The sequence below is a fragment of the Grampus griseus genome (genome assembly GCF_964374135.1).
Source record: "Grampus griseus genome assembly, chromosome: 5".
NCBI classification, from domain to species: domain Eukaryota; kingdom Metazoa; phylum Chordata; class Mammalia; order Artiodactyla; family Delphinidae; genus Grampus; species Grampus griseus.
Window position 1 is genome coordinate 61,143,032 of NC_138998.1, and position 16,760 is coordinate 61,159,791.

At 51.8% G+C, this 16,760-nt stretch overlaps 3 protein-coding genes across 7 annotated transcripts in view; 1 reads left to right on the forward strand and 2 right to left on the reverse strand.

Moving 5' to 3' along the window:
* The window catches only part of CLCN2 (chloride voltage-gated channel 2), a gene marked incomplete at its 5' end in the record, with an annotated part of 12,827 nt that extends 12,620 nt beyond the window's left edge, over nt 1–207 (reverse strand). Inside the window, one exon of the mRNA XM_082655292.1 lies at nt 61–207. Coding sequence (XP_082511418.1) covers nt 61–207 — 147 coding nt within the window. The remainder of the gene's footprint in view (nt 1–60) is intronic.
* Nucleotides 208–441: 234 nt separating this feature from the next.
* POLR2H (RNA polymerase II, I and III subunit H) lies at nt 442–5,817 on the forward strand. 2 transcript variants are annotated; one of them, XM_082654932.1, is made up of 5 exons: nt 442–583; nt 3,365–3,448; nt 3,533–3,626; nt 4,425–4,508; nt 5,453–5,817. In XM_082654932.1, the coding sequence occupies exons 2-5, from the start codon at nt 3,400–3,402 to the stop codon at nt 5,568–5,570; spliced, it is 345 nt and encodes a 114-aa protein (XP_082511058.1). In that variant the 5' UTR covers nt 442–583; nt 3,365–3,399; the 3' UTR covers nt 5,571–5,817. The 2 variants fall into 2 exon arrangements, with proteins under 2 accessions (XP_082511058.1, XP_082511057.1); XM_082654931.1 differs by lacking the exon at nt 442–583 and adding an exon at nt 654–2,120.
* A 3,726-nt stretch (nt 5,818–9,543) lies between these two features.
* THPO (thrombopoietin) lies at nt 9,544–14,807 on the reverse strand. 4 transcript variants are annotated; one of them, XM_082654928.1, is made up of 7 exons: nt 14,591–14,807; nt 13,088–13,262; nt 12,725–12,852; nt 12,347–12,433; nt 10,677–10,844; nt 10,357–10,437; nt 9,544–10,240 (listed from the first exon to the last, which is right to left on the reverse strand). In XM_082654928.1, exons 2-7 carry the CDS (start codon nt 13,098–13,100, stop codon nt 9,857–9,859), a joined length of 861 nt encoding a protein of 286 aa, XP_082511054.1. In that variant the 5' UTR covers nt 13,101–13,262; nt 14,591–14,807; the 3' UTR covers nt 9,544–9,856. The 4 variants fall into 4 exon arrangements, with proteins under 4 accessions (XP_082511054.1, XP_082511053.1, XP_082511055.1 ...); XM_082654927.1 differs by having other exon boundaries at nt 9,544–10,437; XM_082654929.1 differs by lacking the exon at nt 12,725–12,852 and having other exon boundaries at nt 9,544–10,437.
* Between the last annotated feature and the right edge of the window lie 1,953 nt (nt 14,808–16,760).

Consider the following 16,760-nt stretch of genomic DNA (forward strand, 5'->3'; position numbering starts at 1 on the left):
CGCCGCGGCTCGGGCTCTGGCCCGGACTCGCCTCCCGGCCCGCAGAGCCCGCGCCCACACCCGTCCTGTCCCCGTAGCCTGGGCGGCCGAGTGCAGAGTGCGGCGGGCCCCACGCCGGCGCCGCTGGCGCAACCTCCCGCTCTCGTCCCCGCCTCGGCGGGCGGGCCGAGGGCGGTGCCCACCGTGCTGCTCCGCCCGCCGGCCCATCTAAGGGAGCCGGCCCAACGCGGCCGGGGTCCGCGTTGGGGCCGCCTCCCTGGCTCGGGAGGGGCGGCAGGGGGCGCCTGGAACGCGTGAGCCCGGACCCAGTCTCTGCCGAGGCGGGTGGTTGAGAGCGGCGCCCGGGCCAGGGCGGGGGCGGGTCCACTGGCACGTGGAGGGGCCGGGCGGGGTCTGTGGCTCTCCGCGCCCGGCCGGGAGGGGCGGGACTCGCCGGGGCTCTGTAGGGCCTGGGGCCGGGGGCTGCCGAGCCGTCTAAGTCAGACTTTCAGGCCCAATCCCTCAGGAGCGGCGTCCTCTCTTGCTTCTTCGCTGGGGCCAAGGGCTCAGACCGGCCTGGCAGGGCCCCTCCACTCCGTCGGGGGTGAGAAACAAAGCTGGGGGGACTCGGCGGGGGACGCTAGGCCCAGAAGGGGAGTGCTTGGAACTGGGACCCTCGGTCTCTCTCATCCCCTTCCTTTCTCTTTGCCTTCTTCGCGGCTCCCCGAGGGTAGGTGCACTTGGAGCAACTTGGCCTTCGGCTTGTGCGGGGGTGGAGGTGGAGAGGGAACGGGAAGGGGTGAGACCAGAGGGAAGGGAGGTCTAGGTGCCTGGGAGTCGGGCGTGGGGGGACAGAGGTCGCTTCTCCCTGGCAGGGCCCAAGGAGAAATCCGAGTAGCTGCTCACGTCTAGCCGCCAAGGGGGAACGGCCTGCTGGCGCTCTGCGCTCTGCGTTCTCTGTAAGGGTCCGAAGAAGGATAGAGCAGTGGGTGGGGTGAGCACAGGTGGATGGGCAGTGTCAGAGATAGTGTGAGGGGGAAGGGCCAGTGTCCAGGAAACAGGCAGTGTGCCGGAGGAGGCAGCACCAGGGTGAAGGGGCACGTGGGAGCAGCGGGGGTTCCCAGGAGGAGGGAGCAGTGTCCAGGAAGGGGGAAGTGTGAGAGCCGGCACCCTAGAGGAAGGGGCAATGTAAAGGAAGAGGTGGTATCCGTAGGAGAGGATTGTGTCAGGATGAAGGAGCACATAGGAGAGCTTGTCCAGGAGAGGGTCGTGGCGGGGGGGGAAAGGGCAGAACCGAGCTTAAGGGGCAGTGCTCAAGGAGGGCAGTGGGTGGGTGTTAATGCCTGCTGAAGGGGCGGTGTAAGGGAAGAGAGTAGGGGTGGGGACGATGCAGGCTTTCCTCTTTCCCATGGTGACATCATGGCAAATTCCCAAACTGGACGGACCCGGCTCAGGTGACAGCCATATGGGCCGAGACGGCCCGGGCCGGCCCGGGCCGGCCTGGTTGCCAGCTGGAGGGGCTGGGTCCTGAGACCTGCCGGGCCAGCGCCCTGGGGGCGGGGTTCTTCTCCGCTCGCCTTTCGCACGGACTGTGCCCTCGGCGGTCAGGCGGACGGGCACGGTAGGGTACGGGCCGGGCTTCTCTGGGCCAAGGATCAAGGTCCCTGGCTTGGGTAGGCCCCCAAGCATTCCAGTCTTCCTGACCTGGCTTCTGAAGAGGGCGCAGGAGAGCCACTGGAGAGAGCCGGACAAGACGCCGCCTCGGCCGGAGGTGGGACCTATCGTGTTGCCGCCCGGGGCGGAGTTATTTGGACCTGAGACCCGCCCTTAATACTGCAGCCTCTCGGAAAGAATCGTTCGGGGCGGAAGTTAAGAAGCCCCGAGAGCTAGGTGGCGGAAGTGGCCGCATTCCCTTTTGTCCGTGCGCATGCGTTATTCTATTTCTTAGCCGCCGCTCTTGAAGCGCTGCCTTTTCCTTTCTCTTTGCCTCCACGCGACGGGGTGCGCGTACCCCTAGTCGTCGTGGTCGGGCGCTCAGCCCCTCCACTATTTTCGTGGCCCCCTCACCATGGCGGGCATCCTGTTTGAGGATATTTTTGATGTAAAAGACATTGACCCGGAGGGCAAAAAGTTTGACCGAGGTAAGTAAGATTTGGAGGGGCTGTTTGGGGGAAGGGGCTAATCTCCTCGGGGACACGCCCCTGGGCCTCTCGTCCACCCATTTCACGTAGCCTACCCCTACCGGCAGGTCTTGGCGTAGGGACCTTTCTCAGGAAACATTTTTACAGATGAGGAAACGGAGACTCCGGGCTCTCCCTGGCTTCACACAAGCTGTGCCCAGTGCCTGGATGGCCTTTTCTCCGGGCATCTTTCTAATCGCTACCCACTCTGTGCTAGGCGCTGTACTGTGCACCTTACACACACTTTATCTTACGTATTCCTTTCAAGAGCCTGCATGAGGTAGGTGGTGTCTTACCCATTTTGCTCTGAGAGACAAAGCAACCCACGCAAGGCTGTACAGCGAATAATCCGACCTCCAGAGCCCTTCGCCCTCAGAGTCTTTAGCTCTTTGTGAAATCCTCTCGGAGATAGAGTTGACTGGTTAGTGTACAACTCTTTATTATGTCATTGATCAATAATTGTCTTTGGTGTCTCTTCTTTTGCCTAGAGACTGGGATGTTTTTGGGGACAAAACCCAGTTCTTACACAAGTTGATAATCCCCTTAGCAGAGGACCTGGCACAGAAAGATAAAACCTTTGGATGAATGAATAACTTGCCCCAAATCAGGTGGTTTCTTAACCACCTAGGTAGGCCTAGAACCTGGATATTATTTGTTGCCAGAGGATCTTTGATTTTTTTCTGGGGATTCTATCCGCTTGCCATAAGTTGTGTCCCCTTTCCTTCTTGCATATGTGGTTCTTTTTTTGATTTATTTTTGGCTGCGTTGGGTCTTCGTTGCTGCACGCAGGCTTCTCATTGTGGTGGCTTTTCTTGTTGCGGAGCACGGGCTCTAGGCGCGAGAGCTCAGTAGTTGTGGCATGTCGGCTCAGTAGTTGTAGCTCATGGGCCCTAGAGCACAGGCTCGGTAGTTGTGGTGCACGGGCTTAGTTGCTCTGTGGCATGTGGGATCTTCCCAGACCAGGGCTCGAACCCGTGTCCCCTGCATTGGCAGGCGGATTCTTAACCACTGCGCCACCAGGGAAGTCCCTGCATATGTGAGTCTGACTGAGCCTGCACGTCTACGAGAGGCCAGTGGATACAGGTTGGGTTAGATTGAGTATTCTATTGCATCCAGCCCCCACAAAGTAGGAGTCTGCCCTGCGCTGTAGGGTCTGCCTTGGGCCAGGCAATGACCTCTGCCACTCTTTCCCTGTTTCCTTCCAGTGTCTCGACTGCATTGTGAGAGTGAATCTTTCAAGATGGACCTCATATTAGATGTAAACATTCAGATTTACCCTGTAGACTTGGGTAAGTATTGAACATAAACAACAGCAGGAGGCTTTTTGCCATTTCCGCTGTTCTTCACCCTCTGATGCTGCTGTTATTTTTCAGGTGACAAGTTCCGGTTGGTCATAGCCAGTACTTTGTATGAAGATGGTACTCTGGATGATGGTGAATACAACCCTACAGATGATAGGCCTTCCAGGTGAGGGAGTGGAGCAGGGAGTACTTGAAATATGCCTGAGGACTAAGTCGATAAGTGGTATAGAAAGACCTTACTTAATTCATAAAATAAATGATTATCAGCAGAATCTATGTAACCTTAAGGAAACTGCTGCACTTAAGAATTCAGACATTCAGGTGTTTATCCAAAGCAGTGATTACAGTGTGAGTTGTAGCTTTTTGATGGCAGAGGAAATGACCACTGAATGACCTAGGCTTTGTGGGCCTTGTGTCTTGGGAGGGAGTTTGGTGTGAGGCAGAGGCTTTCGAGCCCCACTCAGTTCACATCTCAGCTCTACCACTTATTTGTTGAATAACCTTAACCTCTTTCTTTTTTTCTTTTTTCTTATTGGCTGCGTTGGGTCTTTGTTGCTGCACCTGGGCTTTCTCTAGTTGCAGGGAGTGGGGGCTCAGTAGTTGCAGCATGTGGGCCCTAGAGCGCAGGCTCAGTAGTTGTGGCGCATGGGGCTTTGTTGCTCCGCAGCATGTGGGATCTTCCTGGACCAGGGATAGAACCCGTGTCCCTTGCATTGGTGGGGGATCCTTAACCACTGCACCACCAGGGAAGTCCAACCTTAACCTCTTTCAACCTTAGTTTTCTCATCAGTAAAATATCGATGGTCATACCCAGCTCACAGGGTTACTCTGAGGACTAAATGACATTATGTTTGGAAAGTGCCTGTTGTTATGATGCTGGCACTTAGTTACCAGTTACCATTTTTAAAGGACCTCTTATTGTTGTTAACTACATTTAAGAATAACTGCCACTGTTGTTCCACAGGGCTGACCAATTTGAGTATGTAATGTATGGGAAAGTGTACAGGATTGAGGGAGATGAAACTTCTACTGAAGCAGCAACACGCCTGTAAGTTCCACGGCCTTGTGAGAGCCCTCGCCCCCTCCCTTTTGTGAGAATTTGGACTATGCTCTGAAAATTTGGACCATGCTCAGGCTTCCTGGGTTTCTTTCCCCAAGCACCTCAGACCTAGGTGGGACCCGGAAAGAAACTGTTTTGGGAACAATTTTCAGTCTGAAATGTAGATTGCTCACTTTGCCCTCTGTCAGGACCTCAGGGCCTGGTGGTCCAAATGAGAAACTGGTAATCTAGCTGTGTGAAATGCCAAGGAAGGTTACTTCTCCAAGAACTAAATGCAGCATAAGTGATTAAACTGCTAGGCCTTTTTGTTTGTGTGTGTGTGTGTGTGTGTGTATGTGTGTGTGTGTGTGTCTGTGTGTGTGTATGTGTATGTTTTGCTACTCTGCAATCCAATCCCTAGTTCTTTGGTTTCTCTGCCCAACTATTTTTTTCTTTTCTTTAAAATCTTATTAAAACAACATGTGCCCTTTGTAAGAAATTTGAAAAGCAGAGAAGTAACGTGAAGAAGGAAAAAAGTCACCTATAATTCTATAACCAGAGGGAATCTTTTACATAAACATTCTTGAATGTTCTAGGGTTTTTTTTTCCTCTGTACTTTTTTCTTTGAGCTCATGTTGTTTATTACAATGTTTTGTTCTGTTCTTTTTGCTTAATATTATGTAAAACATGTTTCCCCATGTCCATTTTAAGCTATTCCTAAACATTTTAATAGCTATATAACATTCCAGTAAATGGATATATCTTAATTGATTTGACCGTTTCCTTTATTCTGGGCATGGGGTATTTTCCACTTTTGCCGATATAAAGAACAGTTTCGTTCCTGATGACAATACTCTAGAAGGATGCCTTTTTGTTCTTAGGTTGGGTTGGAGAGCTGCTGAGTAACAGTTGCTATGGAGCTCAGACTCATGGGACTGGGTCTTCTGTTTCAGCTCTGCCTACGTGTCCTATGGGGGCCTGCTCATGAGGCTGCAGGGTGATGCCAACAATCTGCATGGATTTGAAGTGGATTCCAGAGTTTATCTGCTGATGAAGAAACTGGCCTTCTGAACCACCCAGGGAGCCAGCCTTGCTGCTTACTCACGCACGTCATGGACGTTCGTTCAAGCCCGAGTAGCAGTTGCTGTTGTTCACCTGTTCAGGAGGGGCTGGCTCTCTGTCCACTGTGGGTGCATCTTTAGGAGGTCTGGACTCAATGGGAAACTGACTTGCCTGCAAAAGACCCAGTGGGAGAGCTTAAAATGAATCAGAAGTTGTTTTATGTATATGATTTTTTTAATTAAAGTTTACTTTTTCAGACTCTTTTCCCCTCTTTTTTAGCAAAGTTTTTTCCATTTATTTTAAAATCATTTTTTCCAGTTTGCCTATGGTATATTATGTTTCTGGCCCACAGCCAGATGGTCACATGTCAATGTAGGATCTGTCCCAACCTTTTGGTATCGGGGTTCAGGGTTATCTCCGTCTCCTGGCTGACTACCCCCAATATCTATCCTCCAATGTGATTTTCTGTCTGGGAGAGAGAGTGTTGTGCTTTTGGCTCCTGAGGGCACCACCCATTTGGCATAGAATCCTGAATAGGCAAGGAGCTCTGCTCGTGTTCTTCTAACACTTTCAGTTTCTCAGGAAGTCAGATCACGTTGACTTGAATGAGTTGCTTGCATAGCCTGGAAATGTTCGTCATTTTTATGGAAGCTTTGAGATGAGGCTTTTCGACACATGCATAGGACACAACTCTGAAGAGGAGAGGAAGAACGATTTGGTGGTTGTGGAAGCGGGTGGAGGAGTTAGCTCTCTGCTTTACATTCTAGTGGTGACCTGGAGGGAGGGTAAGTGGTGGTGGTTTTTACCAGTGACACTGAACAGGGAGCTGCCTCACAGACCAGTGAAGTAGACAGGGCAGCAATACCAATGAGGTTTGGCAGTTCAGTGCCAGTGCCTGGGACAATACAGCAGTCTGACTGCAGTCACTAATTTATCAGTGGGGGAAGAACAAAGTTGAGGAAATGGCGATGCTTACAAGGACTCCAGCATCGGAGCTGCGTCTTCAGCCTGGCATTTGAGGTCTCAGACAGTACATGGGACTCTGATTTCCCCTGGGAAGTTCAGGGTAACAATCCAGAAAGATCATAAGTGTGTATTAAGTAGTTGTCTCTTTTTATTTTTGCGGTACACGGGCCTCTCACTGTTGTGGCCTCTCCTGTTGTGGAGCACAGGCTCCGGACGCGCAGGCTCAGCGGCCATGGCTCACGGGCCTAGCCGCTCCGCGGCATGTGGGATCTTCCCAGACCGGGGCACGAACCCGTGTCCCCTGCATCGGCAGGGGGACTCTCAACCACTGCGCCACCAGGGAAGCCCAGTAGTTGTCTCTTTTGATCTCCCTTTTTTGCCATGAGAGTTGGTCCTCCTGCTGGGATGCCTGGGGTATTTCCTTCCCCATCATTTTCAGGTCTTCACAGGAGGTGTTAGAAATAGTATTTAGGGAAATGGGTTGAAAATGAATGGCCTCTGTAGGGGGGAGGAAAAGGTATTTCTTTTGCTTTACTGTGGGGTAGGGGTGAGGGGAGAGGGAAGTAGGAGATGAAGTGGGAGTTGGGATGAATTTTTATAGAATCGTAGAACCTCTTCCGTGCAGTCAAATTTTTTTGTAGGGGTTGGAGAAGGATGGATTTAGGTTGGAGAAGGGAGAACCTAATTACCGATAACAGTTTGCAGGGTAGCTAATAGTTTGCGGGGTAGTGTAGCAGACTGTCCTAGCTGCCGTGGGGTGGCAGAAGAAAGAGAACTGGGGTACAGTTGAATAGAGATAAGAGCGTCCTCGTTGTAACAGGTTTTTGTCTTTTCTGTAAAGGGAAGAAGGGACTGAATCAGCCCGATAGAATGATTTGGGAATGGGTTAGATGCTCAGGAGAGGCAAGTTAGTTCCCACTGGAGAAGCCCATGGGTTATTTACGTTTGCCCTAGGGTAAGTCAAATACCAGTACTGGATGCCTGGAACTTTCTGGCTACATACTTCTTGCAGTTTTGCCATCTTTGTCTCTCAGCTGACTGTCTGAAAACCCTTAATTCTTTGTCTCTGGTCCCTTTGGCATCTCTTGTACTGGGTGCTGGCTTTCAGGTGCCATAAAATGTTTCATTTGATCATTAAATTTAACCTACTGTAATATTTCAGTAAGTTAAAATTTCCACTTACTATTCTCTTGACTCCATGCTGGAATTTGTAGTGTGGATGAACTGATTTTCTCCCACGGAGAAACTGACACCATCCGAGATTTGGATGGCACTTCTGAGCTTGGTGCATTTGTTGACTTTTTCTCCATGGCAACCGTTCTGTCCATGGGGTGGTGGGGGGAGACACCTGGAGATGCCTAAATTGGTCACCCCACCAAGAGCTTTGGTTTTCTACTCAGAACTCTTTAACTGTCGATGTGTACTCCCTAAGGACTTGGAAATTTTTTCCAATAAATAGAGTCACTGACTGATATACTGGACAGTGCACCACACTGGGGAATGTATGGGCTCCAGACTAAGTCATCCTAGGGTGTTTCTTTTCCTGTTCACAGGCTGTGAAACCATTGGGAACTTGCCGGGCTTCTCTGAGCCTGTTTCCTCATCCGTAAAGCAGAGATGATAATACCTACCTTATAGAAATGTGTGAGTGTTAAAAAAGATAATATGCATAAGTTTCTTGACATACTGGCTTTCATTCTACTGTTTTGGAATGCCTTTAATGACCCTGGGGTTTTGTGGTAGTGTTTGGAACCCTAGGTTTCTGGCTCCTCTACCTACATGCTAACTTTTCCTGTCCTTTGGGGAGTTGAGGTGGGAGAGGAAAAAGCTTCCATTAGTTTTCCTACAGACACCTCTGGAGGTAGTGTTGACCTTGCAGTGGAGTGCTTGGGGCAATACAAACCTTCCCAAGCACCATGGTGGCATTTATTCAGAAAGCCCCATAAGCCTGGGCTTCTTTTCTAGAGATCCCCTGGCAGAGTTTATGGTGTCACACAGGGTTGCTTTTTAGATACTATACGCTTCTGGGAATTGGGAAATGAGCCTTCAACTTGCACTTGACTTGTGCTTGTCCCTCCTGCTGTGTGAGCTCTAGGAGACTGACTCAAGCCACTTCCTGCATTTCCCCCTGACCTCCACAGGAGGGAGGCAGGAACCCACGCCTGGTGAAGCTTCCTGCTGAGCTGCTGAAGTGCTGGCTGTTTGCTCAGCTGTCACGTCCAGGTCTCATCTTGTCTGACTGACCCGTCTGCACAGCCTTACCTGTAAGGCTCTCCAAAGCTTCCTGTTAGCTTTTTCTCAGGGAGGGGGGATCTGTTGCCCATGAGAAGAACATCTTCCCCTCGCTTTGCAGGTAGCTTTTGGGTCCTCTCCTTTATTCTGTCTTTATACAGTCTCAGTTTTGTCTATTGCTTAGGAACTGCTTTTCTGAGAGACTTCTCATTCATTTCTCAAGAGTAAGGATCTCCTAAGAAAAGCAGATCAGAGCCCCATTAAGAATGATAATAAAGGGGGTAAAGAGACTAACCTTAGTTCTGAGCAGAAAACCAAGGCTTTTTTTTGTCATAAGCCCTACCTCTGTTCAGAAGCTAGGTCAGGCCAGGCGTTTGCAGAATTCTCATATGAAAAAGAGTATACAGAGAAATAGTAAGTTATAAACTTGTGCAGAAGATAGACCAGAGATAACTAACTGCTCTGGTGAACATTATTAATAGTTAAAAAAAAATAGCTTTTGTAGTTTTATGGCATGTAGTAAAAAAATTATACTTTTTCTGTCCTGCATGTCTCCCTTCACCAGGGCTTTGGGTTTCAGGTGAAAGCAGGAAATCTGGTAAAGGCATACCTCGGAGATATTGCAGGTTCAGTTCCAGACCACCACAATAAAGTGAATATCACAATAAAGCGAGTCACACAAAGTTTTTGGTTGTTTTTTTGTTTCCCAGTTATGTTTACATGATACTGTAGTCTATTAACTGTAATAGTATTATGTCTAAAAAAAAAAAGCAATGTACATACCTTCATTCAAAAATACTTTATTGCTAAAAAATGCTAACCATCATCTGACAACACAGGGTTGCCACAAACCTTCAATTTGTAAAAAATGCAGTATCTGTAAAGCATAATAAAATGAAGCACAATAAAATGAGGTATGCCTGTATAGCTGCAGTTGTCTCCCAGGGCCTCTCCTCCGAGTAAGGGGATTGTACTTGGGAGGCGATGCTGATGTCGGCAGTGCCGGAGTACCTTACTCTTCCTGAGACAGATTCCGGAAGTGAGAGTGGGCTGCAACTAGAAGATGACTGGTAGAGTTGGGTGTGATAGCAGAGGGGTCAGGAAGCATGGGTTGGAGCTGGACCGTGGGGATGGGCAAGGTGGGTGAAGGAGAGAAGAGTGTGTACTGTCCAGGAGGAGGATGGGCTGGGGAAGGAGACTCTCCAGGCTGGAGGTAGGGTGACAGGGAGTCCATGTCTGAAGTTTCCGGAGGAATATCCGGGGCTCTTAGGGCCCTGGGTGTGGGTCCAGGAAAGAGTCCGTGAATTCCACTCAGGGGTCCATGTGTCCTGTTCAGGTGTCCAGGGATTTGGTCTAGGGACCTGGAGGTTTGGTTCAGCAGACCAGGAATCTTGGCTCTGAATCCCTGCAGCCTGTTCAGAAGTCCAGAGCCAGTAGTTCTGGCTGAGACACTGGAGTTTGTCTCCAACAATCCAGAAGTCCTGTTTGGGAGCTTGTTCAGTATGAGAAATGGAGAGGTGTTCCCCGGGATAGCTGTGGTAGGTGGGGCCCGCTTGGCACAGAGGGTGGGTCCCACTACAAGCAGCAGGAAACGCACCTTTCCTCGGAGCAGTCGTTGGAAGCTCAGGAAGATGGCACTGGGATCCTTGTGAGCTGTGGTCCTGCCCTGCGCAGAAAGCTGAGGGCAGAGGATGGGCCTGAGGCCAGAGACCTGGGCCAGATATCATGCCTCCCTGTCTATGTGGGAAAGATAAGGTACCAGAACCCAGGCTTTGTGGCTGGAGGGAGCACTCCTTGGCAGGTCAGCTCTTCCACCCTCAAGATTTCTAAAATTCCCCTTTCTTCCCTCAGGTCTTCTGAGGGGACCGAGTCAGAAAAGAAAGACAGCTTCTATAGTTCCCTTGACTGGGGACTTACCTGGGTTCCTAGGAGGCCCTGCAGGGCCCCAAGGAGGAGGCGGACCTGTCCAGAAAGCTGCACCAGTAGGGATGAGAGGCAAGTGGGTCCCAGTTGTCCCCGCGCTGCCATCACTGCCTCCAGCAGAAGGGTCGAGGCTCCCAGAACGTCCTGTGCCTTGGTCTGTTCCTGGGAAAGAGATGGAAGAGAGAAACGGACAGCTTCAAAGGGTATGCTAATAGCGGGTGGGGAGCCTGTAAGAGTAGCCAGCAGAATGAATCATAGGAGCTGAGAATTGGACAGGACCTAGGTCCCACCCAGTACAGGAATTCCTTCAGTCTCCCGACAATTGGTCATCAGCCTCTGCTTGAATAACGCCAGTGTCCAGTAACGCAGCCTGGTCTCGCATGTAATTTCAGTGAGAAAAGCTCTTTTTTTTTTTTTTCTTACATTATGCTGAAATCTGCCCTATTATAGCTTTTACTTCTTGGTTCTAGTGCTGCAAATCTACTCTTTCTGCTACAAAATCAGGATCATATGATTAAAAAAAATTAATGTAGATATAAGACCATCATAAAGATTATAAAGATGAAGGGAAGGGGCTTGCTGATAAATGGCAGAGCTAGAGCTACAAGGGATCACTAGCAATTACACTTCCTCCCTGTCCCAATCCCCCAGAAGACCTGAGGGAAGCAAGGGAATTCTAGGGATCTTGAGGGTAGAGGAGCTGACCTTCTAAGCAGCACTCCCTCCTGGTAGGTTTCCTGAGTGTGTCTCAGACTGAAGCACTTCATGCTCTACCACAAGACTGACACTCTTCTCCAAGCTAATCACACAAGCTTTATTATTTTTTTAAACCATTCCTTGCATAACATATTTTCTGACCTCTCACTGTTCAGGTTGCTTTCCTCCTTTTGGAAACATGCTAGTTTACTATGGTCCCTCTGAGTAAATTAGCATGTTTCTAAAAGAGGATGGCTAGTACTCAGTGCAGTAGTTTAAGTGCAGTCCACTCATAATAGAGTTTTTTAGGAATATTTCTACAATGTGGATGTTAAACATCTAAAGCCACCTATGATCCCTACCTTTTTAAGTAGCTACTTCAATAATGTTGTTACAATGCTAAGTTTGGGGTCAATCCAACGCTCCCAGGTCCTTTTCATAGTAAGTACTAGGGCTAGAAGTTTATATGAGGTACGTAGGGACACTGTGGCCTGAAAGCTGGAATAGGATTTTATTCAATTACTTTTCACATCTAGAATTTTATATACATCTCTGTTAAATTTCACCTTGTTTTTGACCTAGCCTATTAGCAGTTTGAACCTTAATTCTGTTTTTTGTTATTTTAGCTGTGCATCCCAGTTTTGTGTCATCTGAGGATGACAGATCAGTCTTGCTTCTTCACACCAACTTAAGAAGGCCGAACAGAAATAGGTCAAAAGCATGGCCATGAGAGACTTCTATCCAGCTTTTCATGGTGATCAACTTTGACTCTGTTTTATGTAGTGGACCACAAGCCATCATCTTGTCCAGAGGATATCCCCACAGTAGAATGTATGTTGGGTTAGGGTGGCCAAGCTGAAGGTGAGATCTTTTTAGGGAGCTCAGGAATTTTGAAAAATCCATGGGAATCAGTAGGAAACACATGAAGACAGGATTCGGGAAACCAAGGGAAAGGATGGCTTTCTTACTGTCTGGGTTTTCCATTCTCCCAAGCTGAAGTCCACAGCAGGCAGCAGGACGGGTGTGGACAAAGGGTTAACGTCTGGGCACTGGCTCTGTTGAAAAAGATTGGTGGGGGGATGGTGGAGAGGGCGCTGAAATAGAGGGGGTTATGGTGGCCCAATTACCAGGACAGGCTTCCATGAAATAGAACCAGACTAGAGCTTTTAAGAGAGGGTTTGATTGTAAACCATAATCCTTGTGAAGGGGTGGTAATTAGGCGGGGGGTGGTCTTACTGAAGACAATATTAGAAGAGTAGTGATCGGAGGGCATGAGAGGAAGTGATAGGAGTCAGGGTATCTCACCAGTTAGGTGGATAGCGGGGAGAGTGCTTGGGGATTCTCACCAGTCTGCTGTGAAGGACATGGGAGTCACGAAGCAGTTTATTTAGGAGTCGGGGGTCACAGGCAGGAGGAGCCGGGCTGGACAGTGTTAGTCTTGCAGTTAGGAGAGGCATGACCACGAGGAGCAATTCTTAGATGAGGAGAGGTGAGGTTGAAAGGGGCGGATAAGGAAGAAATCATTGTTGGGTGGTGGTCCAGGAATTCCCACTTAGGACCCAGACCTGAAATCCACGGAATCTGCCTCTCAGAGGCCTTATTCCTGGGAGATTGAGGTCCCCCCTACCCCCGTACCCCAGCACATCTCCTTTCTCTTTCCCCTCTACCGAGTTCTGATTTGGCCCTAGGTCTCTCGAGGGTTTTCTTACCAGTCAGCTCCATTCTGGCCAGGCTGTGTGGTTGGAGCGGCTCCCTGTATGGGGCCTCTCCCCTGAATCCGTCCTGGGGCCATGGAGGCGGCTTGGGCTCTTGCACTTCTGGGCAGAGTGGGGTGGGGCACAGGTGGGGCACAGGTGGGCCAAGGAGGAGGGTCTAGAATCTATCCTGCAAGTGACAGGAATAATGAACATTATTGAATTTCAAGGAAAACATTCTGCCTGGCTGGTGGAACAGATGCTGGGAGGGTGTGAGATGCTGACCAGCCTAGAACTGCTAAAGCTCGGACTGCTCCCACATCATCTTGTGAAGGTAGCGTACGGCATCTCCTCTTTGTCAGGGTTCCTCAGGATGTCTGAGGTGGCTCTGGTGCCCCTGCCCCCTGCCGAGAGCTGCAGGACAGGATATATACACACACATCTAATTGGCCTCAAAGTCTGAGCAACCCTGTTTGGTTGGAGAAAATCTGGGATGGGGATAGAGAAGGGAAGTATTGTGGCACAAGCCTGGAGAAGAGATTGGAAATGGGGTACAGGGCCAGGAGCTAGCAAACATGTACAATGTGCTCAGGGATAGCTTGGGGAGTGGGGTTGAGGAGGGAAATTGGGCAAAAATGAAACTTAACTACTAGAGGTCAGTGATTAAAAGATTGAGAAGGTGGTGTAGGAGAAATTAACCTCTCATTCTTTTTCTATTTACCCCAACATACAAAGCCTCTTGGAGTTTTTCTTTGCATTCTAAGTTCTGAAATACTGGGTTATCCAAGGTGAGGAGATGGGCTAACAGTCCTGGAACTTCCTTCCTGAAGCAAGTTGCCCAGGAACGAGCACAGGCTGGGTGAGATGATGCCCACCTTGCACGGCTTACCTTGCCTTAGACACCAACCATATCTGTCTCCTAGCCTGCACCTTCCTCCCTGCCCCCTCTGCAGACCCCTTCCGGTTCCTTTGCAGGACCCCACACATGGCTTCCTCCTTCTTTCACAAGTTGTGCAAAGAGGCCTGCACCTGATTCAATATTGGGATTTCCTGTAGGTCTGTCAACATGCATGAGCCCTCCTCCCATTACCCTCTCCTTGTGCCTTGGCTTGCCTGGCCCAGCTTCCCCAGCCCCAGGATTCAGAACCTTGTGAGCTAACTAGGAATGACTGGGCAAGAATGGGGATTGGGGCTGCGTCCAGCTTGGTGCTATGTTCCCTAAGTCCAAAAAAACACCTCCTTTCTTATTTTCTCCCTGGGACCATGTCCCCTTTCCTTAGGGCCAGCCGCGACCGTGCTGTATTCCACCAAGTCTGTGATCAGTCCCTCAGAACCCAGCACCCCACCCCCTACCCCTGCTCTGTCCTGCTCCTCCCATTCTGGGAAGGCTACACTCTTCTCGACAAAGGTCAGTGCCTGCAGGTTCCAGTTTGCCTGCCCCTCCCCCAGCAGAGAGCCCAATTCCTCTTTCCTGTCCTTCCTACCCTCACGTAACTCCAAATCTTGCTTGCCACTCACCGGTGGAGAAGGGCTCCAGGACCCAGGTGCGGAGCAGGCGGCACTCTGGGGAGCAGATGGGTAGGAAAACAGGTGGCGCTGGGGCATAGCCCCTCCAGGGCAGTGGGGTCACAAGCCTGCCCGGGGCCACTTCTGCCCAATCAGAGAGCAGGGAGCCACTAGACACTGGCAATGGCCCCCGGAAGTGACGCCTTCTCCTCCCACCCGCGCAGGACCTGGAGCCCCTGCCTGGACCATGGTTCACTAGCGGAGCCCCGGATCCTCCACCCACGCACACCACACAGAGGATTTGAACGGGGGATCTGTCTTTCCCTAGGAGATGGGAAATCTGGGACCTGGTTGGGGGAGAAGATGGGAGGGAAACAGGTTTTTTCCAGGAGGATTCTGGCAGGACACTTTTGTCCCTGAGGAAGAGGCACGGAGGTCTGGCTCTAGAATGGTGGGTCTCTCAATTCCTGGCTGTCCAAATTTCTTTTCCCTGGACACCACACCTGCTGCTAAAATCTACTAGGACTCTTGCTTTCCTGCTTTTCTCGCCAATAACCCTCTGGGGGTCATGTCTTATGCCCCCTTTGCAAGTGGGAATGTGGGTGTCGCCTGTCAGGGGTCAGTGTTACCAGGAAGCAGTTTGGACAGTTTGAGAGGCCTTCAAGCTGAGGGGGTGCCTGTGCTGGATTAAGCTGTGCTCAGGTACCACTCTGTTGGGGCCCAGTGGCTCCGATGGCTAAGCCCACTTATCTCTGTGCCAGTGCCCTCTTTGCCTGCCCGGTCTTTCTCCCTCTTCCATCTCCTACCACTCCACATGTGACAAGAGGAATAACCAGGCCCATGTGTCCCTGTCTTAGGAAAGACAGCTGCTGAACCTCCCCCGCAAATACCTCCCGCTGGCCCCCCTCTTCCTTTGGCCCTGGCTCTAGTTCCTTTGCTTTCCCCTCAGTCCCACTCTCCCCACAGTCCGTCCTCAGGGGCTTCCTGGCCTGACCTTGTTCCCATCACCCCCTCCCCGCCAGTTCTTCCTCAGGCTGTGTCCTGCTCCTCCTCCCCAGGATGGGGCTGTCTGCTAAAGAGTATGGCCTAGATCCCAGAATTCTCCAGTTCAGCCAGACGAGATGCCTCCCAAGATTAGGAAGGAGGGTGCCGGGATGGTTGGGAGGATGGTGGGAGAGTGGGGGTGGGAGGGGGCAGGGAGGCCGTCATGACCAGGAAACCAAGACAAAAGAGGTTGTGGGTAGGATGGAGAGGCACAGGGTCCCCAGGGTGAAGGAAGAGGGTGGGAAAGTGCGTCAGGCTGGGGATGATGATGGTTGGATGGGCCTGAGCGCAGGTAACAGTAGGGAGAGAAACACTGTCACCAGACAGAAAGGGGATACTGTCTGTTTCTGGCCAAGTTCCTATCCTGGGGAACAGTAGAATGAGGAGAGAGCTCAGAGAAGAGGTAGGACACAGGCTAGGCAGTGAGAGTGGTGTGGGGTTTGAGAGGTGCTGTGGGCCCAGCGTCAGGCGAAGATGAGTTGACGGGCCTTTTCTGCACGGAGTCATCATCCTTAAAGACAATTCTTCATCCTTCCTGCAGGAACCCAGTCCTAGCCCAGTGGCTGGCCCAGGCCTCGGGCAGTCTCTGCCCCTCCCTGGTCTGGGGCTCCCATCCTGGGCCGGACACGCACCTCCTGGTCCAGCTTGGAGGGGGGGCTCCAGACCCGCCTCTCCTCCCCTCTTTGCGCCCCCTGGTCCCTCCCCTCCCCTCCCTCCCCTCCCCCTCCCCTCCCCCTTCTCCTACAGCCCCTCCCTCCTCCCCTGCCCGGTTCCAGCCCCTCCCTCCCCTCCCCCATTCGCGATCCGGGCCGCTGCTGCTGGGCCGGACCCCCCGGGCTCAGCCCGGCCCCTCGCCGAGCCGCCGCCGCCGCCCCGTTTGCTGAGGAGGAGGCCCCCGGCCGGGGCGCCGGGCGCGGGGCATAAAACGGGCCAGAGCCGTCGCCCGGGGCACTAGAGCCGCGTACGGCCCGGGTCAGCGGCCGCCAGCCCGCCCGCGCTCCTCCCGGCCGCTCCTCCCGCCCCGCCCGGCCCGGCGCCGACTCCGCGGCCGCCCGACGAGCCCCTAGCCGCACAGCTCGGGCCCTGGCCCCGGCCCCCTCCCGCCGTACCGCCCCCGGCCCGGCCCTCCTCCCACCTC

What these genes read in the sequence shown, in the direction of transcription:
- THPO (XM_082654927.1), bottom strand. An exon ending in ATGTCCTTCACAGCAGACTG is followed by an intron (nt 12,434 to 12,724) that starts GTGAGAATCCCC and finishes CTTTTTCAACAG; the next exon opens with AGCCAGTGCCCAGACGTTAA. An exon ending in GAGAATGGAAAACCCAGACA is followed by an intron (nt 10,845 to 12,346) that starts GTAAGAAAGCCA and finishes TCTCTTTCCCAG; the next exon opens with GAACAGACCAAGGCACAGGA.
- POLR2H (XM_082654931.1), top strand. Translation starts at nt 2,048, where the DNA reads ATGGCGGGCATCCTGTTTGAGGATATTTTTGATGTAAAAGACATTGAC. An exon ending in GATTTACCCTGTAGACTTGG is followed by an intron (nt 3,449 to 3,532) that starts GTAAGTATTGAA and finishes GTTATTTTTCAG; the next exon opens with GTGACAAGTTCCGGTTGGTC. An exon ending in ACAGATGATAGGCCTTCCAG is followed by an intron (nt 3,627 to 4,424) that starts GTGAGGGAGTGG and finishes GTTGTTCCACAG; the next exon opens with GGCTGACCAATTTGAGTATG.